Below are 26045 nucleotides of genomic sequence, written 5' to 3'. Positions count from 1 at the left end.
ATCTTCCTCCTTGATATCCCCCTCTCGCTGTCTTCCTCCTTGATATCCCCCTCTCGCTGTCTTCCTCCTTAATATCCATCCCCCTTTCGCTGTCTTCCTTCTTAATATCCCCCTCTCGCTGTCTTCCTCCTTGATATCCCCTCTCGCTGTCTTCCTCCTTGATATCCCCCTCTCGCTGTCTTCCTCCTTGATATCCCCTCTCGCTGTCTTCCTCCTTGATATCCCCTCTCGCTGTCTTCCTGCCTAATATCCATCCCCCTCTCGCTGTCTTCCTCCTTAATATCCATCCCCCTCTCGCTGTCTTCCTCCTTAATATCCCCCTCTCGCTGTCTTCCTCCTTAATATCCATCCCCCTCTCGCTGTCTTCCTCCTTAATATCCATCCCCCTCTCGCTGTCTTCCTCCTTGATATCCCCCTCTCGCTGTCTTCCTCCTTGATATCCCCTCTCGCTGTCTTCCTCCTTAATATCCCCCCTCTCGCTGTCTTCCTCCTTAATATCCATCCCCCTCTCGCTGTCTTCCTCCTTGATATCCCCTTCTCGCTGTCTTCCTCCTTAATATCCATCCCCCTCTCGCTGTCTTCCTCCTTGATATCCCCCTCTCGCTGTCTTCCTCCTTGATATCCCCCTCTCGCTGTCTTCCTCCTTGATATCCCCCCTCTCGTTGTCTTCCTCCTTGATATCCCCCTCTCGCCGTCTTCCTCCTTGATATCCCCCTCTCGCTGTCTTCCTCCTTGATATCCCCCTCTCGCTGTCTTCCTCCTTAATATCCCCCTCTCGCTGTCTTCCTCCTTGATATCCCCCCTCTCGCTGTCTTCCTCCTTGATATCCCCCTCTCGCTGTCTTCCTCCTTGATATCCCCCTCTCGCTGTCTTCCTCCTTAATATCCCCCCTCTCGCTGTCTTCCTCCTTGATATCCATCCCCTCTGGCTGTCTTCCTCCTTGATATCCCCCTCTCGCTGTCTTCCTCCTTGATATCCATCCCCCTCTGGCTGTCTTCCTCCTTAATATCCCCCTCTGGCTGTCTTCCTCGTTGATATCCCCCTCTGGCTGTCTTCCTCCTTGATATCCCCCTCTCGCTGTCTTCCTCCTTGATATCCCCCTCTCGCTGTCTTCCTCCTTGATATCCCCCTCTCGCTGTCTTCCTCCTTGATATCCCCCTCTCGCTGTCTTCCTCCTTGATATCCCCCTCTCGCTGTCTTCCTCCTTAATATCCCCCTCTCGCTGTCTTCCTCCTTGATATTCCCCTCTCGCCGTCTTCCTCCTTGATATCCCCCTCTCGCTGTCTTCCTCCTTGATATCCCCCTCTCGCTGTCTTCCTCCTTAATATCCCCCTCTCGCTGTCTTCATCCTTGATATCCATCCCCCTCTGGCTGTCTTCCTCCTTAATATCCCCCTCTCGCTGTCTTCCTCCTTGATATCCATCCCCCTCTGGCTGTCTTCCTCCTTAATATCCCCCTCTCGCTGTCTTCCTCCTTGATATCCCCCTCTCGCTGTCTTCCTCCTTGATATCCCCCTCTCGCTGTCTTCCTCCTTGATATCCCCCTCTCGCTGTCTTCCTCCTTGATATCCCCCTCTCGCTGTCTTCCTCCTTAATATCCCCCTCTCGCTGTCTTCCTCCTTGATATCCCCCTCTCGCTGTCTTCCTCCTTAATATCCCCCCTCTCGCTGTCTTCCTCCTTGATATCCCCCTCTGGCTGTCTTCCTCCTTGATATCCCCTCTCGCTGTCTTCCTCCTTGATATCGCCCTCTCGCTGTCTTCCTCCTTGATATCCCCCTCTCGCTGTCTTCCTCCTTGATATCCCCCTCTCGCTGTCTTCCTCCTTAATATCCCCCTCTCGCCGTCTTCCTCCTTGATATTCCCCTCTCGCCGTCTTCCTCCTTGATATCCCCCTCTCGCTGTCTTCCTCCTTGATATCCCCCTCTCGCTGTCTTCCTCCTTAATATCCCCCTCTCGCTGTCTTCCTCCTTGATATCCATCCCCCTCTGGCTGTCTTCCTCCTTAATATCCCCCTCTCGCTGTCTTCCTCCTTGATATCCATCCCCCCTCTGGCTGTCTTCCTCCTTAATATCCCCCTCTCGCTGTCTTCCTCCTTGATATCCCCCTCTCGCTGTCTTCCTCCTTGATATCCCCCTCTCGCTGTCTTCCTCCTTGATATCCCCTCTCGCTTTCTTCCTCCTTGATATCCCCCTCTCGCTGTCTTCCTCCTTAATATCCCCCTCTCGCTGTCTTCCTCCTTGATATCCCCCTCTCGCTGTCTTCCTCCTTAATATCCCCTCTCGCTGTCTTCCTCCTTGATATCCCCCTCTAGCTGTCTTCCTCCTTGATATCCCCCTCTCGCTGTCTTCCTCCTTGATATCCCCCTCTCGCTGTCTTCCTCCTTGATATCCCCCTCTCGCTGTCTTCCTCCTTGATATCCCCCTCTCGCTGTCTTCCTACTTGATATCCCCCTCTCGCTGTCTTCCTCCTTGATATCCCCCTCTCGCTGTCTTCCTCCTTGAAATCCCTCTCTCGCTGTCTTCCTCCTTAATATCCCCCTCTCGCTGTCTTCCTCCTTGATATCCCCCTCTCGCTGTCTTCCTCCTTGATATCCCCCCTCTCGCTGTCTTCCTCCTTAATATCCCCCCTCTCGCTGTCTTCCTCCTTAATATCCCCTCTCGCTGTCTTCCTCCTTGATATCCCCCTCTCGGCTGTCTTCCTCCTTGATATCCCCCTCTCGCTGTCTTCCTCCTTGATATCCCCTCTCGCTGTCATCCTCCTTGATATCCCCTCTCGCTGTCTTCCTCCTTGATATCCCCCTCTCGCTGTCTTCCTCCTTAATATCCCCTCTCGCTGTCTTCCTCCTTGATATCCATCCCCTCTGGCTGTCTTCCTCCTTGATATCCCCCTCTCGCTGTCTTCCTCCTTGATATCCATCCCCCTCTGGCTGTCTTCCTCCTTAATATCCCCCTCTGGCTGTCTTCCTCGTTGATATCCCCCTCTGGCTGTCTTCCTCCTTGATATCCCCCTCTCGCTGTCTTCCTCCTTGATATCCCCCTCTCGCTGTCTTCCTCCTTGATATCCCCCTCTCGCTGTCTTCCTCCTTGATATCCCCTCTCGCTGTCTTCCTCCTTGATATCCCCCTCTCGCTGTCTTCCTCCTTAATATCCCCCTCTCGCTGTCTTCCTCCTTGATATTCCCCTCTGCGGTCTTCCTCCTTGATATCCCCCTCTCGCTGTCTTCCTCCTTGATATCCCCCTCTCGCTGTCTTCCTCCTTAATATCCCCCTCTCGCTGTCTTCATCCTTGATATCCATCCCCCTCTGGCTGTCTTCCTCCTTAATATCCCCCCTCTCGCTGTCTTCCTCCTTGATATCCATCCCCCTCTGGCTGTCTTCCTCCTTAATATCCCCCTCTCGCTGTCTTCCTCCTTGATATCCCCCTCTCGCTGTCTTCCTCCTTGATATCCCCCTCTCGCTGTCTTCCTCCTTGATATCCCCTCTCGCTGTCTTCCTCCTTGATATCCCCCTCTCGCTGTCTTCCTCCTTAATATCCCCCTCTCGCTGTCTTCCTCCTTGATATCCCCCTCTCGCTGTCTTCCTCCTTAATATCCCCCTCTCGCTGTCTTCCTCCTTGATATCCCCCTCTGGCTGTCTTCCTCCTTGATATCCCCTCTCGCTGTCTTCCTCCTTGATATCGCCCTCTCGCTGTCTTCCTCCTTGATATCCCCCTCTCGCTGTCTTCCTCCTTGATATCCCCCTCTCGCTGTCTTCCTCCTTAATATCCCCCTCTCGCCGTCTTCCTCCTTGATATTCCCCTCTCGCTGTCTTCCTCCTTGATATCCCCCTCTCGCTGTCTTCCTCCTTGATATCCCCCTCTCGCTGTCTTCCTCCTTAATATCCCCCTCTCGCTGTCTTCCTCCTTGATATCCATCCCCCTCTGGCTGTCTTCCTCCTTAATATCCCCCTCTCGCTGTCTTCCTCCTTGATATCCATCCCCCTCTGGCTGTCTTCCTCCTTAATATCCCCCTCTCGCTGTCTTCCTCCTTGATATCCCCCTCTCGCTGTCTTCCTCCTTGATATCCCCCTCTCGCTGTCTTCCTCCTTGATATCCCCCTCTCGCTTTCTTCCTCCTTGATATCCCCCTCTCGCTGTCTTCCTCCTTAATATCCCCCTCTCGCTGTCTTCCTCCTTGATATCCCCCTCTCGCTGTCTTCCTCCTTAATATCCCCCTCTCGCTGTCTTCCTCCTTGATATCCCCCTCTAGCTGTCTTCCTCCTTGATATCCCCCTCTCGCTGTCTTCCTCCTTGATATCCCCCTCTCGCTGTCTTCCTCCTTGATATCCCCCTCTCGCTGTCTTCCTCCTTGATATCCCCCTCTCGCTGTCTTCCTACTTGATATCCCCCCTCTCGCTGTCTTCCTCCTTGATATCCCCCTCTCGCTGTCTTCCTCCTTGAAATCCCTCTCTCGCTGTCTTCCTCCTTAATATCCCCCTCTCGCTGTCTTCCTCCTTGATATCCCCCTCTCGCTGTCTTCCTCCTTGATATCCCCCTCTCGCTGTCTTCCTCCTTAATATCCCCCTCTCGCTGTCTTCCTCCTTAATATCCCCCTCTCGCTGTCTTCCTCCTTGATATCCCCCTCTCGCTGTCTTCCTCCTTGATATCCCCCTCTCGCTGTCTTCCTCCTTGATATCCCCTCTCGCTGTCATCCTCCTTGATATCCCCCTCTCGCTGTCTTCCTCCTTGATATCCCCCTCTCGCTGTCTTCCTCCTTGATATCCCCCTCTCGCTGTCTTCCTCCTTAATATCCATCCCCCTCTCGCTGTCTTCTTCCTTGATATCCCCCTCTCGCTGTCTTCCTCCTTAATATCCCCCTCTCGCTGTCTTCCTCCTTGATATCCCCTCTCGCTGTCTTCCTCCTTGATATCCCCCTCTCGCTGTCTTCCTCCTTGATATCCCCCTCTCGCTGTCTTCCTACTTGATATCCCCTCTCGCTGTCTTCCTCCTTGATATCCCCTCTCGCTGTCTTCCTCCTTGAAATCCCTCTCTCGCTGTCTTCCTCCTTAATATCCCCCTCTCGCTTGTCTTCCTCCTTGATATCCCCCTCTCGCTGTCTTCCTCCTTGATATCCCCCCTCTCGCTGTCTTCCTCCTTGATATCCCCCTCTCGCTGTCTTCCTCCTTAATATCCCCCTCTCGCTGTCTTCCTCCTTGAAATCCCTCTCTCGCTGTCTTCCTCCTTAATATCCCCCTCTCGCTGTCTTCCTCCTTGATATCCCCCTCTCGCTGTCTTCCTCCTTGATATCCCCCTCTCGCTGTCTTCCTCCTTGATATCCCCTCTCGCTGTCTTCCTCCTTAATATCCCCCTCTCGCTGTCTTCGTCCTTGATATCCCCTCTCGCTGTCTTCCTCCTTGATATCCCCCTCTCGCTGTCTTCCTCCTTGATATCCCCCTCTCGCTGTCATCCTCCTTGATATCCCCCTCTCGCTGTCTTCCTCCTTGATATCCCCCTCTCGCTGTCTTCCTCCTTGATATCCCCCTCTCGTTGTCTTCCTCCTTAATATCCATCCCCCTCTCGCTGTCTTCTTCCTTGATATCCCCCTCTCGCTGTCTTCCTCCTTAATATCCCCCTCTCGCTGTCTTCCTCCTTGATATCCCCCTCTCGCTGTCTTCCTCCTTGATATCCCCCTCTCGCTGTCTTCCTCCTTGATATCCCCCTCTCGCTGTCTTCCTCCTTAATATCCCCCCTCTCGCTGTCTTCCTCCTTGATATCCCCCTCTCGCTGTCTTCCTCCTTAATATCCTTCCCCCCTCTCGCTGTCTTCCTCCTTGATATCCCCCTCTCGCCGTCTTCCTCCTTAATATCCCCCTCTTGCCGTCTTCCTCCTTGATATCCCCTTCTCGCTGTCTTCCTCCTTAATATCCATCCCCCTCTCGCTGTCTTCCTCCTTGATATCCCCCTCTCGCTGTCTTCCTCCTTGATATCCCCCTCTCGCTGTCTTCCTCCTTGATATCCCCCTCTCGCTGTCTTCCTCCTTAATATCCATCCCCCTCTCGCTGTCTTCCTCCTTAATATCCCCCTCTCGCTGTCTTCCTCCTTAATATCCCCCTCTCGCTGTCTTCCTCCTTAATATCCATCCCCCTCTCGCTGTCTTCCTCCTTGATATCCCCCTCTCGCTGTCTTCCTCCTTGATATCCCCCTCTCGCTGTATTCCTCCTTAATATCCCCCTCTCGCTATCTTCCTCCTTAATATCCATCCCCCTCTCGCTGTCTTCCTCCTTGATATCCCCTTCTCGCTGTCTTCCTCCATAATATCCGTCCCCCTCTCGCTGTCTTCCTCCTTGATATCCCCCTCTCACTGTCTTCCTCCTTGATATCCCCCTCTCGCTGTCTTCCTCCTTGATATCCCCTCTCGTTGTCTTCCTCCTTGATATCCCCCCTCTGGCTGTCTTCCTCCTTGATATCCCCCTCTCGCTGTCTTCTTCCTTGATATCCCCCTCTGGCTGTCTTCCTCCTTGATATCCCCCTCTCGCTGTCTTCCTCCTTGATATCCCCCTCTCGCTGTCTTCCTCCTTGATATCCCCCTCTCGCTGTCTTCCTCCTTAATATACCCCTCTCGCTGTCTTCCTCCTTGATATCCATCCCCCTCTGGCTGTCTTCCTCCTTAATATCCCCTTCTCGCTGTCTTTCTCCTTGATATCCATCCCCCTCTGGCTGTCTTCCTCCTTAATATCCCCCTCTCGCTGTCTTCCTCCTTGATATCCCCCTCTCGCTGTCTTCCTCCTTGATATCCCCCTCTCGCCGTCTTCCTCCTTAATATCCCCCTCTCGCCATCTTCCTCCTTGATATCCCCCTCTCGCTGTCTTCCTCCTTGATATCCCCCTCTCGCTGTCTTCCTCCTTGATATCCCCCTCTCGCTGTCTTCCTCCTTAATATCCATCCCCCTTTCGCTGTCTTCCTCCTTAATATCCCCCTCTCGCTGTCTTCCTCCTTGATATCCCCCTCTCGCTGTCTTCCTCCTTGATATCCCCTCTCGCTGTCTTCCTCCTTGATATCCCCCTCTCGCTGTCTTCCTCCTTAATATCCATCCCCCTCTCGCTGTCTTCCTCCTTAATATCCATCCCCCTCTCGCTGTCTTCCTCCTTAATATCCCCTCTCGCTGTCTTCCTCCTTAATATCCATCCCCCTCTCGCTGTCTTCCTCCTTAATATCCATCCCCCTCTCGCTGTCTTCCTCCTTGATATCCCCTCTCGCTGTCTTCCTCCTTGATATCCCCTCTCGCTGTCTTCCTCCTTAATATCCCCTCTCGCTGTCTTCCTCCTTAATATCCATCCCCCTCTCGCTGTCTTCCTCCTTGATATCCCCTTCTCGCTGTCTTCCTCCTTGATATCCCCTTCTCGCTGTCTTCCTCCTTAATATCCATCCCCCTCTCGCTGTCTTCCTCCTTGATATCCCCCTCTCGCTGTCTTCCTCCTTGATATCCCCCTCTCGCTGTCTTCCTCCTTGATATCCCCCTCTCGCTGTCTTCCTCCTTGATATCCCCCTCTCGCTGTCTTCCTCCTTGATATCCCCCTCTCGCTGTCTTCCTCCTTGATATCCCCCTCTCGCTGTCTTCCTCCTTAATATCCCCCTCTCGCTGTCTTCCTCCTTGATATTCCCCTCTCGCGGTCTTCCTCCTTGATATCCCCCTCTCGCTGTCTTCCTCCTTGATATCCCCCTCTCGCTGTCTTCCTCCTTAATATCCCCCTCTCGCTGTCTTCCTCCTTGATATCCATCCCCCTCTGGCTGTCTTCCTCCTTGATATCCCCCTCTCGCTGTCTTCCTCCTTGATATCCATCCCCCTCTGGCTGTCTTCCTCCTTGATATCCATCCCCCTCTGGCTGTCTTCCTCCTTGATATCCCCCTCTCGCTGTCTTCCTCCTTGATATCCCCCTCTCGCTGTCTTCCTCCTTAATATCCATCCCCCTCTCGCTGTCTTCCTCCTTGATATCCCCCTCTCGCTGTCTTCCTCCTTGATATCCCCCTCTCGCTGTCTTCCTTCTTGATATCCCCCTCTCGCTGTCTTCCTCCTTGATATCCCCCTCTGGCTGTCTTCCTCCTTGATATCCCCCTCTCGCTGTCTTCCTCCTTGATATCCCCCTCTGGCTGTCTTCCTCCTTGATATCCCCCTCTCGCTGTCTTCCTCCTTAATATCCCCCTCTCGCTGTCTTCCTCCTTGATATCCCCCTCTCGCTGTCTTCCTCCTTGATATCCCCCTCTCGCTGTCTTCCTCCTTAATATCCCCCTCTTGCTGTCTTCCTCCTTAATATCCCCCTCTCGCTGTCTTCCTCCTTAATATCCATCCCCCTCTCGCCATCTTCCTCCTTGATATCCCCCTCTCGCTGTCTTCCTCCTTGATATCCCCCTCTCGCTGTCTTCCTCCTTGATATCCCCCTCTCGCTGTCTTCCTCCTTGATATCCCCCTCTCGCTGTCTTCCTCCTTGATATCCCCCTCTGGCTGTCTTCCTCCTTGATATCCCCCTCTGGCTGTCTTCCTCCTTGATATCCCCCTCTCGCTGTCTTCCTCCTTTATATCCCCCTCTCGCTGTCTTCCTCCTTGATATCCCCCTCTCGCTGTCTTCCTCCTTAATATCCCCCTCTCGCTGTCTTCCTCCTTAATATCCCCCTCTCGCTGTCTTCCTCCTTGATATCCCCCTCTCGCTGTCTTCCTCCTTGATATCCCCCTCTCGCTGTCTTCCTCCTTAATATCCCCCTCTCGCTGTCTTCTTCCTTGATATCTTGTGACTCTTTCTGAATTCCAAATGGACTACTCCTAGGCAAAGATCTGAAAGGATCGGATATGTATAAGATATATAGCAATTATTGTATATTGCCCTCTAGGAGTCTAGATGCCCATTTTGCCATATTGGATACACCTAACCAATCCTTTCACAACTACAGAAGTGCCTAGAGGTTGATTTTGAATTCAGAAGCGGTCTCTCTATGTCTCCAAACAACTTATTTATTTTTCATCCTCTGTGTCACTCACCTACATCCTGTTCCTCAATCCACCTCTTTTCCTTTCCTTCCCTCCCTCCTTTTCGTCAGATCCCTCTCTCCCTCCTTTTCATCAGATCCCTCCCTCCCTCCTTTTCATCAGATCCCTCCCTCCCTCCTTTTTGTCAGATGAGACTGTCAGTGGTGAGATGGCATTACAAAGACCCACACTGTGCTCGCTATGGGAGAGCATCCTCAGAGGACAAACTCTCCACAGGACTCAGCCAAGAGGGTAGAACCAGACCTTGCTATCTGATCACCCAAACAAAGGCAGAAAACACACCCTTTCCAGTATCTAAACAAAAGCCTGTCTTAGATCTACAGATCAAAGGTTCAGCTGTCGCTTTGTCTTTTTCTTCCCGCGCTCAGGAGAGTGCAGAGGAGGGACTAGGTCGTACTTGATAAGTTCGATGAGGCGCTCCTCCAGAGTGCTTTTGGTTCGGTATAGGTCGTCGATCTCTGCGGCCGTCCTAAGATAATGACTACGTTTGTCCACCTCGGCCTGCTCCAGTTTCTGCTTTTGCTCCTCACACACCGCCTGGACCGTTGAGAGAGCCTCCTCAGCACTAAATGACAGAGAGATAAGGGAGAGAAAAATATTAAAGTACAAGGCTCTGCATGTTCAATCCGACATCTGCAGTGGCCGTACAGCATTTACTGCGATGCGGACTCCACAGAAGTCAGAGCATTCATACTTCTTGCGCTTCGCGGAGCAGAGCCGAGCTGTTGTGAAGGAAGTTAGATTGTATTTATACAGGACCTGCCCCACCTACCATCAACCAATCATGTCAATGCGGAGCTAAACAGAGCCCTTCGCAGTATGGAGCTCGATTTGGCCTTCGCAAGCGTACGGAGGCTCCGCAATTGCATCACACTCTCTGTACAGAGCCTCCGGATCGCATTTCTGGAGTAAGCATAAATTGGCTTTAACTGTCCACTGAATATTTGTAAAAGTTAATATTCTGTTAACTCATCCCAAATAATGTTGTTGACTTGTCCTATACTAGTATATGTGGCTAAAACATAAATTGGAGAAAAAACACTTCAAAAACCCCACCTCAAACTTGTATCTCAAAAAGATTGTTTAAAAAATGCTTGCTATTTCCTCATAGAGCATGACGTCATGTTGGCTTGTTGGCTGAGCTGGCCAATCAGCGGTCTACTGCATGAATATTTTAATGACCGGTATACGCCCACCCCATTTTTTTGTTGTGGTACGCCCACACATTTCCAACACATAAAAGCTGCTTTTTAACATACTTAATAATAACAACTTTAAATTAATTATAGGCAATATTTCATAGAACTCTGGAAATACTGGACAGTTACTTTAAGAGAATGGAAAAGAGAGTGCGTACGATTACATGGTGCTGACTGTATCAAATCAAAGTGTATTTGTCACGTGCGCAAAATACAACAGGTGTAGACCTTACAGTGAAATGCTTACTTACAGGCTCTAACCAATAGTGCAAAAAATATATTAGGTGAACAATAGGTGAGTAAAGAAATAAAAACAACAGTAAAAAGACAGTGAAAAACAGTAGCGAGGCTATATACAGTAGAGAGGCTATAAAAGTAGCGAGGCTACATACAGCCACCGGTTAGTCAGGCTGATTGAGGTAGTATGTACATGTAGATACAGTGAGGGAAAAAAGTATTTGATCCCCTGCTGATTTTGTACGTTTACGCACTGACAAAGAAATGATCAGTCTATAATTTTAATGGTAGGTTTATTTGAACAGTGAGAGACAGAATAACAACAAAAAAATCCAGAAAAACGCATGTCAAAAATGTTATAAATTGATTTGCATTTTAATGAGGGAAATAAGTATTTGACCCCTCTGCAAAACATGACTTAGTACTTGGTGGCAAAACCCTTGTTGGCAATCACAGAGGTCAGACGTTTCTTGTAGTTGGCCACCAGGTTTGCACACATCTCAGGAGGGATTTTGTCCCACACCTCTTTGCAGATCTTCTCCAAGTCATTAAGGTTTCGAGGCTGACGTTTGGCAACTTGAACCTTCAGCTCCCTCCACAGACTTTCTATGGGATTAAGGTCTGGAGACTGGCTAGGCCACTCCAGGACCTTAATGTGCTTCTTCTTGAGCCACTCCTTTGTTGCCTTGGCCGTGTGTTTTGGGTCATTGTCATGCTGGAATACCCATCCACGACCCATTTTCAATGCCCTGGCTGAGGGAAGGAGGTTCTCACCCAAGATTTGACGGTACATGGCCCCGTCCATCGTCCCTTTGATGCGGTGAAGTTGTCCTGTCCCCTTAGCAGAAGAACACCCCCAAAGCAGAATGTTTCCACCTCCATGTTTGACGGTGGGGATGGTGTTCTTGGGGTCATAGGCAGCATTCCTCCTCCTCCAAACACGGCGAGTTGAGTTGATGCCAAAGAGCTCCATTTTCACCCAGTTGTCCTCTGAATCATTCAGATGTTCATTGGCAAACTTCAGACGGGCATGTATATGTGCTTTCTTGAGTAGGGGGACCTTGAGGGCGCTGCAGGATTTCAGTCCTTCACGGCGTAGTGTGTTACCTATTGTTTTCTTGGTGACTATGGTCCCAGCTGCCTTGAGATCATTGACAAGATCCTCCCGTGTAGTTCTGGGCTGATTCCTCACTGTTCTCATGTTCATTGCAACGCCACGAGGTGAGATCTTGCATGGAGCCCCAGGCCGAGGGAGATTGACAGTTCTTTTGTGTTTCTTCCATTTGCGAATAATCGCACCAACTGTTGTCACCTTCTCACCAAGCTGCTTGGCGATGGTCTTGTAGCCCATTGTAGCCCTTGTGTAGGTCTACAATCTTGTCCCTGACATCCTTGGAGAGCTCTTTCGTCTTGGCCATGGTGAGGAGTTTGGAATCTGATTGATTGATTGCTTCTGTGGACAGGTGTCTTTTATACAGGTAATAAACTGAGATTATGAGCCCCCTTTAAGAGTGTGCTCCTAATCTCAGCTCGTTACCTGTATAAAAGACACCTGGGAGCCAGAAATCTTTCTGATTGAGAGGGGGTCAAATACTTATTTCCCCTCATTAAAATGCAAATCAATTTATAACATTTTTGACATGCGTTTTTCTGGATTTTTTTTGCTGTTATTCTGTCTCTCACTGTCCAAATAAACCTACCATTAAAATGATAGACTGATCATTTCTTTTTTCAGTGGGCAAACGTACAAAATCAGCAGGGGATCAAATACTTTTTTCCCTCACTGTATGGTTAAAGTGACTATGCATATATGATGAACAGAGAGTATCAGTAGCGCAAAGAGGGGTTGGCGGGTGGCGGGACACAATACAGATAGCCCGGTTAGCCAATGTGCGGGAGCACTGGTTGGTCGGGCCAATTGAGGTAGTATGTACATACATACATTAATGTATAGTTAAAGTGACTGTGCATATATGATAAACAGAGACTAGCAGCGTAAAAGAGGGGTTGGGGGGCACACAATGCAAATAGTCCGGGTAGCCATTTGATTACCTGTTCAGGAGTCTGATGGCTTGGGGGTAAAAACTGTTGAGAAGCCTTTTTGTCCTAGCCTTGGCACTCCGGTACCACTTGCCACGCAGTAGTAGAGAGAACAGTCTATGACTAGGGTGGCTGGGGTCTTTGACAATTCTTAGGGCCTTCCTCTGACACCGCCTGGTATAGAGGTCCTGGATGGCAGGCAGCTTAGCCCCAGTGACGTACTGGGCTGTACACACTACCCTCTCTAGTGCCTTGCGGTCGGAGGCCGAGCAATTGCCGTACTAGGCAGTTATGCAACCAGTCAGGATGCTCTCGATGTTGCAGCTGTAGAACCTTTTGAAGATCTCAGGACCCATGACAAATCTTTTTAGTTTCCTGCGGGGGAATAGGCTTTGTCGTGCCCTCTTCACGACTGTCTTGGTGTGTTTGGACCATTCTAGTTTGTTGGTGATGTGGACACCAAGGAACTTGAAGCTCTCAACCTGCTCCACTACAGCCCCGTCGATGAGAATGGGGGCGTACTCTGTCCTCCTTTTCCTGTAGTCCACAATCATCTCCTTAGTCTTGGTTACGTTGAGGGATAGGTTGTTATTCTGGCACCACCCGGCCAGGTCTCTGACCTCCTCCCTATAGGCTGTCTCGTCGTTGTCGGTGATCAGGCCTACCACTGTTGTGTCGTCTGCAAACTTAATGATGGTGTTGGAGTCGTGCCTGGCCATGCAGTCGTGGGTGAACAGGGAGTTGAGGAGGTCTGTGAGCATGCACCCCTGTGGAGCTCCAGTGTTGAGGATCAGCGTGGCAGATGTGTTGCTACCTACCCTCATTAACTGGGGGCGGCCCGTCAGGAAGTCCAGGATCCAGTTGCAGAGGGAGTTGTTTAGTCCCAGGATCCTTAGCTTAGTGATGAGCTTTGAGGGTACTATGGTGTTAAACGCCTTGCTGTAGTCAATGAATAGCATTCTCACATAAGTGTTCCTTTTGTCCAGGTGGGAAAGGGCAGTGTGGAGTGCAATAGAGATTGCATCATCTGTGGATCTGTTTGGGCGGTATGCAAATTGGAGTGGGTCTTGGGTTTCTGGGATAATGGTGTTGATGTGAGCCATTACCAGCATTTCAAAGCACTTCATGGCTATGGACGTGAGTGCTACGGGTCTGTAGTCATTTAGGCAGGTTGCCTTTGTGTTCTTGAGCACAGGGACTATGGTGGTCTGCTTGAAACATGTTGGTATTACAGACTCAATCAGGGACATGTTGAAAATGCATAATCTTTGACTCATGCACTTACATAAGAGACTAGCAGGCAGAATTGTCTTGTCCATTCTGTACGATACGTTTAAAAATATCTTAAGACAGGGGCTACTTAGCTCATCTAAATGGAAAGGTTGTTTTCTGTGTGGGGTATAATAGGTAAATGCCGGGGTTATAGCCTTACCTGGTGACACGGTCTCTTAGGTGCTGAATCTCTCTCTCGCTCTGACAAATGGCTGCTTCGGACTTTGTGATGTGAGCATCCTTCTCTCCAATCAGCCGTGAGTATTCCTCATTCACCCCCTTCATCAAACATAATCATAACATGCAGTAGTTATAAAAAAAGAACCAACAAGCTTTCAGAAACAGGTGTTTGATCCGTTGATAAATTAATACAGACAAAGGATTAAGAAGTCTACAGCGGAGCGATGCTTTGTAAATGAACGGCCTATCTCTTTCCTTCACTCAGATTATCATAGCACAGTACAGGCAGATTAATTACAACGTGTCACATCCTCTCTAGGCAAGGACAGGAAGGAGATTAAGACCACTCGGCTCTCTGTTTTATCATACTCGGCTGATGAACACCGAACTCTAATCTGTGTCGTATTAATTAACCCAGTCAGCTGTGTACAGGCTTGCTCTTCTTTCATATTCTTTTCTTTGCCCTCCCTCATATTTATTCCTTGGCATCTCTAATGAAAATGTAAAAAGCGTACGCCAGAGCAGGCAGGCTGGACGTGTACACATCTGACTTTGTCATCCACCCAATTACATGATCATCTTACGAATTCTCATCACTGATTCTTTGCTTTCAGCTATTTCAATGTCAGCTATTTGAATTGGGTCTAAAGACAGTGCTGAACAGACATGCCATTTAGCCAATCATTTTTTCTCTGCCAGTGTTTCCCAAAGTGTTTTACTGTATGTATCTTGATTGTGATTTATTAGGATCCCCATGGTGACGCTAATGGTGACAGCTAGTCTTACTGGGTTCCGACATATAACAAAAAATACATTACAGACAAAAGACATTACAGACAAAAGACATTACAGAGAAAATACATTACAAGACAAGGGATTGTTATATTGTACTCTTGTCATACTGTGCATGCGGAAAGTATTCAGACCCTTTGACTTTTTCCACATTTTGTTATGTTATAGCCTTATTCTAAAATGGATTAAATAAGAAAAAAATCATCACAATATTGACAATATTGACAAAGTGAAAACAGGTTAAGAAATTTTTGCAAATGGATTACAAATAAAAAACAGAAATACCTTCCTTCTATACATAAGTATTCAGACCCTTTGCTACGAGACTCGAAATTGAGCTCAGGTGCATCCTGTTTCCATTGATCATCCTTGAGATGTTTTACAACTTGATTGGAGTCCACCTGTGGTAAATTCAATTGATTGGACATGATTTGGAAAGGCACACACCTGTTTATATAACGTCCCACAGTTGACAGTGCATGTCAGAGCAAAAACCGAGCCATGAGGTCAAAGGAATTGTCCATAGAGCTCCGAGACAGGATTGTGTCAAGGCACAGATCAGGGGAAGAGTAACAAAAAATGTCTGCAGCATTGAACTTCCTCAAGAACACAGTGGCCTCTATCATTCTTAAATGGAAGAAGTTTGGAACCACAAAGACTCTTCCTAGAGCTGGCCGCCCGGCCAAACTGAGCAATCGGGGGAGAAGGGCCTTGGTCAGGGAGGTGACCAAGAACCCAATGGTCACTCTGACAGAGCTCCAGAGTTCCTCTGTGGAGATGGGAGAACCTTCCAGAAGGACAACCATCTCTGCTGCACTCCACCAATCAGGCCTTTATGGTAGAGTGGCCAGAAGGAAGCCACTCCTCAGTAAAAGGCACATGACAGCCCACTTGGAGATTGCCAAAAGGCACCTAAAGACTCTCAGACCACGAGAAACAAGATTCTCTGGTCTGATGAAACTAAGATTTAACTCTTTGGCCTGAATGCCAAGCGTCACGTCTGGAGGAAACCTGGCACCATCCCTACAGTGAAGCATGGTGGTGGCAGCATCACACTATGGGGATGTTTTCAGCGGCAGGGACTGTGAGACTAGTCAGAATCGAGGGAAAGATTAACTGAGCAAAGTACAGAGAGATCCTTGATGAAAACCAGCTCCAGAGCGCTCAGGACCTCAGACTGGGGCGAAGGTTCACCTTCCAACAGAACAACGACTCTAAGCACACTGCCAAGACAACACAGGAGTGGCTTCGGGACAAGTCTCTGAATGTCCTTGAGTGGTCCAGCCAGAGCCTGGACATGAACCAGGTCGAACATAAATGGAGAGACCTGAAAATGGCTGTGCAGTGATGCTACCCATCCAACCTGACAGAGCTTGACATGATCTGCAGAGGAGAATGGGAGAAACTCCCCAAATATAGGTGTGCCAAGCTTGTAGAGTCATACCCAAGAAGACTGAAGACTGTAATCGCTGCCAAAGGTGCTTCAACAAAGTACTGAGTAAAGGGTCTGAATACTTTAAATTTGATATTTCAGTTGTTGTTGTTTTTTGTAAATTTGCAACAATTTATTAAAACCTGTTTTTGCTTTGTCATTATGGGGTATTGTGTGTAGATTGATGAAGAAGAAAAAACAATTTAATATATTTTAGAATAAGGCTGTATTGTAACAAAATTTGGAAAAAGTCAAGGGGTCTGAATACTTTCCGAATGCACTGTATGTGAATAACGTGAAGAGGTGAAGATTACAAACCTCTAACTCTGAGACTTTGGCCTCCAGACCGGACACCTTCTCCTGCTCTTTTGGCAGCTGGACTCTCAGTTTCCCCAGCTCATCATTCACACTCTGGATAGAGAGTAAAACACACAGGTGTTCTAATGGAGAGTAAAACACACAGGTGTTCTAATGGAGAGTAAAACACACAGGTGTTCTAATAGAGAGTAAAACACACAGGTGTTCTAATGGAGAGTAAAACACACAGGTGTTCAAATGGAAAGTAAAACACACAGGTGTTCTAATGGAGAGTAAAACACACAGGTGTTCAAATGGAAAGTAAAACACACAGGTGTTCTAATGGAGAGTAAAACACACAGGTGTTCTAATGGAGAGTAAAACACACAGGTGTTCTAATGGAGAGTAAAACACACAGGTGTTCTAATGGAGAGTAAAACACACAGGTGTTCTAATGGAGAGTAAAACACACAGGTGTTCTAATGGAGAGTAAAACACACAAGTGTTCTAATGGAGAGTAAAACACACAGGTGTTCTAATGGAGAGTAAAACACACAGGTGTTCTAATGGAGAGTAAAACACACAGGTGTTCTAATGGTGCCAGGTAGTCATTAACGGTTTTATTAATCACATTGCTGTTAATGCTGCTTTCGACTAACACCACTGTTACACTAGTGTATACACCCTTATGATATACTAGGGAAATTGTGTCTCCATAGCTAGGGCTGACAGTGAGGACTTGTGATGAGCAGAATCAACATCCTCCGCTGGGTGTTGAAGTCCACAGTTAGACATTATTATTTATATGTCAGCTGAAAAGTACCAGTGGCCTGGCTTTGGCCCCAAGTTAGAGCAGGTCCACCTGAGCCATGGCCCAGTGAGACACGGGTGCTGACCCACGCAGATGGAAACAGAAAAGTCTGAGACTTTTGGGTAAACACTGGGTGGAAATACAGCATAAACTGCCCTTTCATGTGCTGCCGTAATGATATGATTTTTCTCCTGTCCGGGATTCCCCCACGGCACACGCTTTTCACAGAACTCCAGTCAAACTCACCTTGATCTGGTTCTGATGATTCATGCTCTCGGAGCTCATCTGGAACTTGATCGCCTCCATTTCCTCCCGACTTGAGTCTTTGAGGTTCCTCACCTGGCCCTCCGCCTTCTCCAGCTTCTCCTGGAGCTCCAGCATGGCTGCCGGAAGGTTCTCCATCATCCTCAGCTCCTCTCTCAGGCTGGCGTTCTCCTGGCGAAGGGCGGCCATGCAGGCCTCCTGCCGCTCCACCTCCCTGGACGTCCGCTCCTCTAGCTCCCCTATCCTGCCTGCCTCCCCCGCCCAGCCTTCCTTGGCCTCCTCCCTTTCTGCTGTTAGTCTACATATGGTCATCCCAAGCTCTGCCATCTCTGTATTGGCCCGGTGGAGGCCCTCGCGTGTCTCAACATTCTCCATGGCCAGCCTCTCGCTCTGGGTCTTGAGTGTGGCCAGCTCTACTCTGGCGGAGGCCTCAGCGGCAGCCAATTCTGCCCGGGTGGCTGCCTCCACCCGGTCACGCTCCCTGCTCAGAGCCTCTTCCCTCTCATTGCACTGCAGGAGCTCGGCTACGTGCCTCTGGTTGAGTGCCTCGGTCTGGGCTTTAAGCTGCTCCGTTAGGGTCCTGAGTTCGTCTCTGTGGGCCTCCGTCACCTCCAGCTGGGCCTGGCTCCTCATCCTGTCCTCCACAGAGGTGTTCAGCTGCACCCTCAGATCCAGCACTTCCGCCTGGAGCCTGGTCACTTCCTTCATGTTCAGCTCCAGCTGGCCCTCTACCATGGTCATTTTGGCGGCTATCTCCTGGCTCTCCTTGGCCTGGGCAGAGCTCCTCACTAGCTGGGTTCTCTCCACCGTCTGCTTCTCGGTGGTGACCCTCTCTATCAGCTTTGTCTTTTTGGCGCAGGCCTTTTCTGCATCTGTCTTAGCCTTCTCCAGTGCCCTCCCCCTGGCCTCTAGGGCCTCCACCCTGGCCTGGAGCTCTACACAGCCTTTCTCCTTGTTCTCGAGCTGGGCCTGCCGGTCTTTGAGCTGCTCCTGCAGGCTGGCCTCACTCCTGCGGGACCGACCCAAGCTCTTCTCCAGCTCTCCGATCTGCCCTTGGATGGCCTTCAGCTCATCCTGCATGGAGCTCAGGGCCGCACTCACCGTGGCCTGCTCCTCCCTCAGGCCTAGGTTCTCCTGCTCCAGCCGCTTACTGGCGGCGTCTGACACCTCGGCAGCCATGGCTGCCCTCTGCAGACTCTCGTCCAAGGCCCGGTTCTCCTCACGCAGCCTCCTGTCCTTCTCATCCACAGTCACTTTGGCATCGTCCAGCTGGCCCCTCAACTGCTTGTCAGAGGCCCTCAGAGCAGCCACCTCACCCTCAAGGGCTCCCCGGCTTTCCGCCAGCTCCTTCTTCAGCTCCTCATTCCTCTTCACTGTGCCCAGCAACTTCCCGTTCAGCTCCATCAGATTGGTGCACTGGGTCTTGTACTCCTCGATCCTATTGGCTTGCTCCCTGACGCTGGACTCCAGTTCTGAGAGGTTGGCGCTCAGGCCGTCGCGCTCTGTGGTCAGGCTATGGTTCTGGACCTCCAGGTGCTGGAGCTTCTGGGTGCTGGAGAGCAGCTGCGCCTCTCTGGTCTTCAACTGCTTCTTCAGGTAGAGGAGTTCCACTTCCAAGGCTTCTTTCAGATTGCCCATGCTTCCCTGGATCTCCTCTTTCTCCTCCTGCGCCCTGTCCCTGGCCTCCTCTGCCTGTATCTCCCTTTCTTCCAGAGCACTCTGGAGGTCATGCAGCTGCCTCTGCAGGTTGCTGGCCTCCTTCTCCCTCAAAGTCAATGCCCCCTGCAGCTTGTCAATGGCGTTACACTGCTCCTCTGCACACTCTGCGAACTTAGACTTCTCCTCTGCAGCAGACTTTGACAGCGCCTCCAGCTTGGCCTCATCCTCCTTTGCTGCCACCTCCTTGACCCTTAGCTCATTTGCCAGCTTCTCGGCCTGCCTCCTCCTATCCTCTCCCTCTGCCAGAGCCTCTATCTTCCCCCCCTCTGCCTCCTTCAGTCTGTCCAGCAGCTCGTGGATCTTCTGTGCTGAGTCAAAATAGCTGGTCGCCTGCTGGCCCTTCTCATCCAACACACCGTCCAGCTTGGCCATTAGTTCTACGTTCTTCCCCTCTGCGGCCACCAGCTTCTCCTGGAGGTGGCGCTGTTCTGCTTCCCTGGCCCTCTCCCCAGCCCTCAGGGTCTCCAACTCGCGGGACAAGGCCTCCTCACGCCTCTCCAGGGCTTTCAGGGTCCCTTGCATACCCTGCTGTTCCTCCTGTGCGGTCAGGGACACGTCCAGCTGCCTCTGGAGCTCCACCACCACGCCTTTGAGCTCAGCACCCTCCTCCCCCATCAGGCGCACCCTGTCCTGGAGCTCCTGCTGTTTCAACTCTGACTGGTCCAGCTCCAGGCGGAGCTCGTCCAACATGCTCACCTCCACGCCGGAAGGCAGCGACTCGTTCAGCTCGCTCAGCATGCCCTGGCCGTACTCAGGACTGCCGGGGAACTCATGAGCGTGCTGGTGGGGGGTATTAGAGGAACAGGGTACTAGAGTGAGTACTGCAGACCTGACACATTGTTAAGACTTCACTAGAAATACTGTATGATCTCACAAGATATGACTAGCTCCTTATAGAACCATATTAGTCCCAGTAGAGTAAAAGCTCTGAGGAGCTGTGTCAGTACCTGTGAGTATGTGCTGGCCAGGCTGTTAATGCTGGAGCTGCGACTGGGTGGTTTCCACATGTGGCCAGGTGAATTGGGCATGCCCAGTGTCCTCCTGGAGATCAGAAAACACACATGTGATGAGGTGACATCATCAAGTGTCTACAGTTGATCAATTCCTCAATCCAATGTGCAGCATCTTGAGTATTGGGTGCATTTATAAACATAATGACTTTGCGATTGGTTACCTTGCAAAGGTGGGCCAGGACGAGTCAAGGTCATGACCCCTGGAAGCCACGTCAAACTGGATCTCGTTGAGCTCATACAGGTGACTTACAATGTCAACACTGAGGTGGGATTTCAGCAAGGGGCTGCGAGCATAGTACCAGTCACTGCAAGGAGAAGGAGAGAAGCATATAGACAGGGAAATGAGTGGAGAAATAGGCATAACAACACGCACGTGCATATATTCACATAGAAATACCTTCCCTAACACACTTGGATTGTTCATTATATTAAATCACTTCGACACTTACAAAAAGTACTTTTTTGGACTAATGGGCATGCCTTTTACAAACACACAGGGACATTTCACAAGTACATCGAGCATATAGACGTCGTACTGTACAACGGGAGAAGTAACATTTTGAGAAGCGGATTGGTACAAAATGCTGTATCTATACTCAGTCAGACAACGTCTACTCCCCTCCCACTGGACACTGCTTCCAGTAACCTTTGGCAACATAAGAACCGGCACACTGTGTTTACTCACCTGAGGAACAGGGAATTGTTTACAGAAGTAAAACACCACAAGGGAAAAGAGAAATGAAAGGCGCTAACAAGAATCAGGAAGGAAACATCGTTTACTTGAAACAATCGATTTCAGAATAGTAGTCTACAACATAAACAAGTCCCTTCATTTAGCCAAACACTATCCCAGACGTGAACCTATGACCTACGCACCCATGTTTAACACCTAAAACTGTTGCTGGAGTGGGGTCAGGTTTGAGATTTGAAAAAAAAAGTGTCTGCTCACTTTGCAGTTCCCAAGTATAATATTTCTTTGAGACATGACCCCCTCTTTGCCACAGGGATTTCAACCAATGGCCTTCTGTGAATCCTGTGCTGGGTTGAGTTTTACCTGGTCACCCTTTGGTTCATCAGGCACTGCTGCAGCGTGTCGGCCAGTCGCTGGTGCACCAGGGAGTAACGAATGAAAGCCCTGCCTTTCCCCAGAGAAGTCTTCAGCTGGAAGGGAAAAGTAGAGGAAATATTCACAGTGCTGTACAGCAAATATATGTGATAGCTGTTCATCTGCCAATAAGACCTTAAACTAGCGTATGTGCTTCCTGAATGTGTCCATTAAAGGGATAGTTCAAATCAAAGTTCGTCAGACATTTTCATTCCTCAAAAGTGGTCTATAATCAATCATCAATATTCAACTAAATCCGTTATGTAGATCCTGTTAACAAATATGATTTGTTTTTCATGGCTAGTATCCACTACCCAGCAGAATGCTAAATTCCCCCATGCCCTTATAACTCCTTATCAGTGAGACTGACAATTGAGTGCATCTATGTTAATTATGCAATCCGTGACAGCTGCAATGTCAGGAGTATTATCCGTTTAATTACACAAGGGAAATATGCGTCAAAGTAGATTTGGTAGATCATTTGTAGATCCAGTTAATTTGTTCCTTCATTATTTTACATTTGGTGAAACTGTAATGGTATACATAACTTCAGATAGAGGGTACAAATAAATGGTGACAGTGGTGTTTGCTGTGACCCATAAAAAGGTGGTAAAGAACTCTAAAGATCATCATTAAGTATGAATTACTACTATACATTGTGTAATAACAGTTGACGATTCTTATAATTGACTTTTAAAAGTGCTGATCTCTATACCTCAGGGATGGATTTGACAAAGCGGATACCATCGTTGGCTCCTTTGATCTTCGCCAGACAGTCGCTGAAATAATCCCAGTAGTCTTTTCTGGTACCAAGAAATGTCGTCTTCTCCTTCTGGTCAAACTGAAAAGCGTAGATGACGTGTTAGCGACAAATTGTATATGACGTACTGTACAGAGATCTGAACAATGCCATATTGGTGAGCATAGCAGGTTGGCCTTGATTTGACTTGGACTCTGTGCGGCGGTTTCCTGGACACAGATTAAACCTAATCCTGGACTGAAAAGCATGTTGCTTAATCTGTGTCTGGTAGAAGAAAAAAAAAGATTGTTCTATAGATTTTTTGATTAATTAAATAGTCCTGGATGTTGCTTTGGGGCCTTGGTCCCGCTTAAAGAAAGGGAAAACACTGTTCGTACTATACCACTGTCTATGAACAGTGAGTAACTCACCTGTAGAAGGTACTCCAGTTTGTAGGAGAATTTCTGCAGATTGGGACTATCATCTGTGATTGGCTCCCCATTCTCCCTGTACTCTTTAGTGAGCTCAGCAACAGCATCTGTGGTTCAGAGAGAGGACATGAGAGAGCGAGAGAAATACAGAGGCTGTCACAGAACACAAACGGATGTAAACAGATGGTTTTTCTCTATTTTTACTATGTTCTACATTGTAGAATAATAGTGAAGACATAAAAGCTATGAAATAGCACATATGTAATCATGTAGCAACCAAAAAAGTGTTAAACAAATCAAAATATATTTTATATTTGAGATTCTTCAAAGTAGCCACCCTTTGCCTTGATGACAGCTTTGCACACTGTTGGCATTCTCTCAACCAGCTTCCAACAGTCCTGAAGGAGTTCCCACATATGCTGAGCACTTGTTGGCTGCTTTTCCTTCACTCTGCGGTCCAACTCATCCCAAACCATCTCAATTGGGTTGAGGTCGGGTGATTGCAGAGGCCAGATCATCTGATGCAGCACAGCTGTTCTTGCCATAATATGGACTTGATCTTTTACCAAATAGGGCTTTCTTCTGTATATCACCGCTATCTTGCCACAACACAACCGATTAACTCAAATGCATTAAGGAAAGAAATTCCACAAATTCACTTTTAACAAGGCACACCTGTTAATTGAAATGGATTCCAGGTGACTACCTCATGAAGCTGGTTGAGAGAATGCCAAGAGTGTGCAAAGCTGACATCAAGGCAAAGGGTGGCTACTTTGAAGAATCTCAAATATAAAATATATTTTGATTTGTTTAACACTTTTTTGGTTACTACATGATTCCATATGTGTTATTTCATAGTTTTGATGTCTACACTATTATTGTACATTGTAGAAAATAGTAAAAAATAAAGAAAAACCCTGGAACGAGTAGGTATGTCCAAACTTTTGACTGGTACTGTACATCGACATTACACGAGCATTCCCCTCACTCATACACAGCTGACAGGAACTGAGTTTCTACTACACAAGCTTTACCTGTTGAGAGAAACACATTATTGTGATCGTCCCTGACCTGGTAGCCTCTTCCTCCTGAACTAAATGGAAAAAAACGTAAATCGATCTAGGCCAATAGGCACAGTATCTGTGGAACCTTTTGAATGGGCACAGAAACCCTGAAATTTCTAGAAACAATTACAATGCACCAAACATACAGTACACACAGTCAGATGTAATATCCTCACAGTGCCCTGGATACATTTCAATGGTTTCCAGGTCATATACAGGTCAAAACCGATGGAGTCAAAAGCCCAGTATATCCATCCAGGCATATCTCCCCAACCCCTACCCACAACCTCTAACTCCACACAGACGACCCCTTCCTCACACATCCCAGCTCAGTACAATTACCCACTTGCCTCTCATCCAGCGTAAAAACAAGAAAGATACCCGTGACGGGTGCACCCTGAGGCTAAGCACCCCCTCTCTCTCTCGCTGCATGCTGACAGGGCCTCTCTGTCGCCCCAGCCACACCCTGGGGGGTACACCCCGGGGACTGGGGGAGAGGGTCGGCTCCATGATGTCGTCTCAATGAGGAGACCGGACAACCAATGTGTGGAAAGAAATGCTGTCGGGCTTGAAGCCGAGGCCAAGCCAGTTACATCTAGGCCACAGCAACCCTTCTGTCACTTTCTCTACCTCTGTGATCCTACTCTCTTTCTATCTTTCTCTCCCTCTATGACTCTCGATGTCAGCCGACAGTGGCGGTCTACCCCTGTAACTATCACACAGGCCCGCACGCACTGGTTGTTACAAAGGGACCGACACGCGAGAAGTCACACGCAGTCACGCACACGCACACAAAAACACACAATGGCAGTGTACCATGCAGATCTCTGATAATCCTCTGAAGCTGGCTCTCCCCCACACCGCCGGCCATGGTCCGACTGGCTCTATGGCAACCAGGTCACGGGGTGATACACAGTCTGCTGAATCAGAGAATCAGATGGACAGTCAGGAACAAAAGACAAGCATGTACTGACACACACACGCACGCAGGCAGGCGGACTGGGACCAAAAATCTACCCCCATTATTAGCTACATAATGATCATTTAGACAAGTTAGACAATCTGACTGGGCTAAAAATGGACCAGCCCTACATCTCAGTACTACATCCCTTTCACATTCTGTCTGTCATTCACTCACTATATCACACACACGCACGCATGCAAACACACACATACAGTCAAACACACACACACACACACACACTTTCATTACACAATTCTAAGCACCGCTGGAGACCATGCTGTGTTTCCCAACTTGTGGTTTGAACTCCACCTACCTTGGTCGTGGCTAAAAATGTGAAATATTTTATGCTGGTACATAAGCCTGTGAGCTCAGTGTTACCTCAAGACAAGTCTGAGAAAGAAATAGATGAGCTTTCTATGAGTTCCACAGGGAACTCACTTTTAGAATATGGTGTTCTTGGATTCTAAATATGGTGTCCTTGGATTCTGAATATGGTATTCTTGGATTCTGAATATGGTATTCTTGGATTCTGAATATGGTATTCTTGGATTCTGAATATGGTGTTCTTGGATTCTGAATATGGTATTCTTGGATTCTGAATATGGTATTCTTGGATTCTGAATATATGGTATTCTTGGATTCTGAATATGGTATTCTTGGATTCTGAATATGGTGTTCTTGGATTCTGAATATGGTATTCTTGGATTCTGAATATGGTGTTCTTGGATTCTGAATATGGTATTCTTGGATTCTGAATATGGTATTCTTGGATTCTGAATATGGTATTCTTGGATTCTGAATATGGTATTCTTGGATTCTGAATATGGTGTTCTTGGATTCTGAATATGGTATTCTTGGATTCTGAATATGGTATTCTTGGTTTCTGAATATGGTATTCTTGGATTCTGAATATGGTATTCTTGGATTCTGAATATGGTGTTCTTGGATTCTGAATATGGTATTCTTGGATTCTGAATATGGTATTCTTGGATTCTGAATATGGTGTTCTTGGATTCTGAATATGGTATTCTTGGATTCTGAATATGGTATTCTTGGATTCTGAATATGGTGTTCTTGGATTCTGAATATGGTATTCTTGGATTCTGAATATGGTGTTCTTGGATTCTGAATATGGTGTTCTTGGCTCTCTGGTTGTATAGAGATCACCCTCTGCGGGTCCAGAACAAACAGATGCATCTGGTTTTCATGGGATATGGAAAGAGATCCTGTGACGCAACTACCACATTTGGACGTTAACAACAAAGATTGTACAGTATGAAGATAGGCAGAAACTGCTTCTCCAGTAGAAATCCCTGATCACACTTGTAGGTGAACGTCATGATGACGTTGGCTAGCTGAGCTCATGCGTAGAAACACGGGTTTAATGGTCATCTCGCACTGAACTGCGCATGTGCAGGCCGTCAAATCAAAAGCACTTCTTCGATATAAAGTTGTTTTGGACAAAAATGAAAGC

General features: G+C 48.5%; 1 protein-coding gene across 2 annotated transcripts in view; it reads right to left on the bottom strand.

Moving 5' to 3' along the window:
* The window catches only part of LOC106574038 (FYVE and coiled-coil domain-containing protein 1), a 74901-nt gene that overhangs the window by 44359 nt on the left and 4497 nt on the right, over window positions 1–26045 (bottom strand). Inside the window, exons 2-11 of one of the 2 annotated variants that reach the window (XM_014149552.2) lie at window positions 24424–24527; window positions 22544–22650; window positions 22089–22214; window positions 21323–21429; window positions 20430–20573; window positions 20203–20296; window positions 17519–20035; window positions 16483–16575; window positions 13921–14039; window positions 9410–9577 (exon numbers count right to left, since the gene is read on the bottom strand). In XM_014149552.2, the coding sequence (XP_014005027.1) occupies window positions 9410–9577; window positions 13921–14039; window positions 16483–16575; window positions 17519–20035; window positions 20203–20296; window positions 20430–20573; window positions 21323–21429; window positions 22089–22214; window positions 22544–22650; window positions 24424–24478 (3530 nt within the window). In that variant the 5' untranslated portion in view covers window positions 24479–24527. The remainder of the gene's footprint in view (window positions 1–9409; window positions 9578–13920; window positions 14040–16482; window positions 16576–17518; window positions 20036–20202; window positions 20297–20429; window positions 20574–21322; window positions 21430–22088; window positions 22215–22543; window positions 22651–24423; window positions 24528–26045) is intronic. The other variant, XM_014149551.2, reaches the window with a different exon arrangement.

Source organism: Salmo salar, chromosome ssa16 (genome assembly GCF_905237065.1).
Source record: "Salmo salar chromosome ssa16, Ssal_v3.1, whole genome shotgun sequence".
Taxonomy (NCBI): Eukaryota; Metazoa; Chordata; class Actinopteri; order Salmoniformes; family Salmonidae; genus Salmo; species Salmo salar.
The sequence above is the reverse complement of the archived record's forward strand: the minus strand, read 5'-3'. Positions and strand labels throughout refer to the sequence as shown.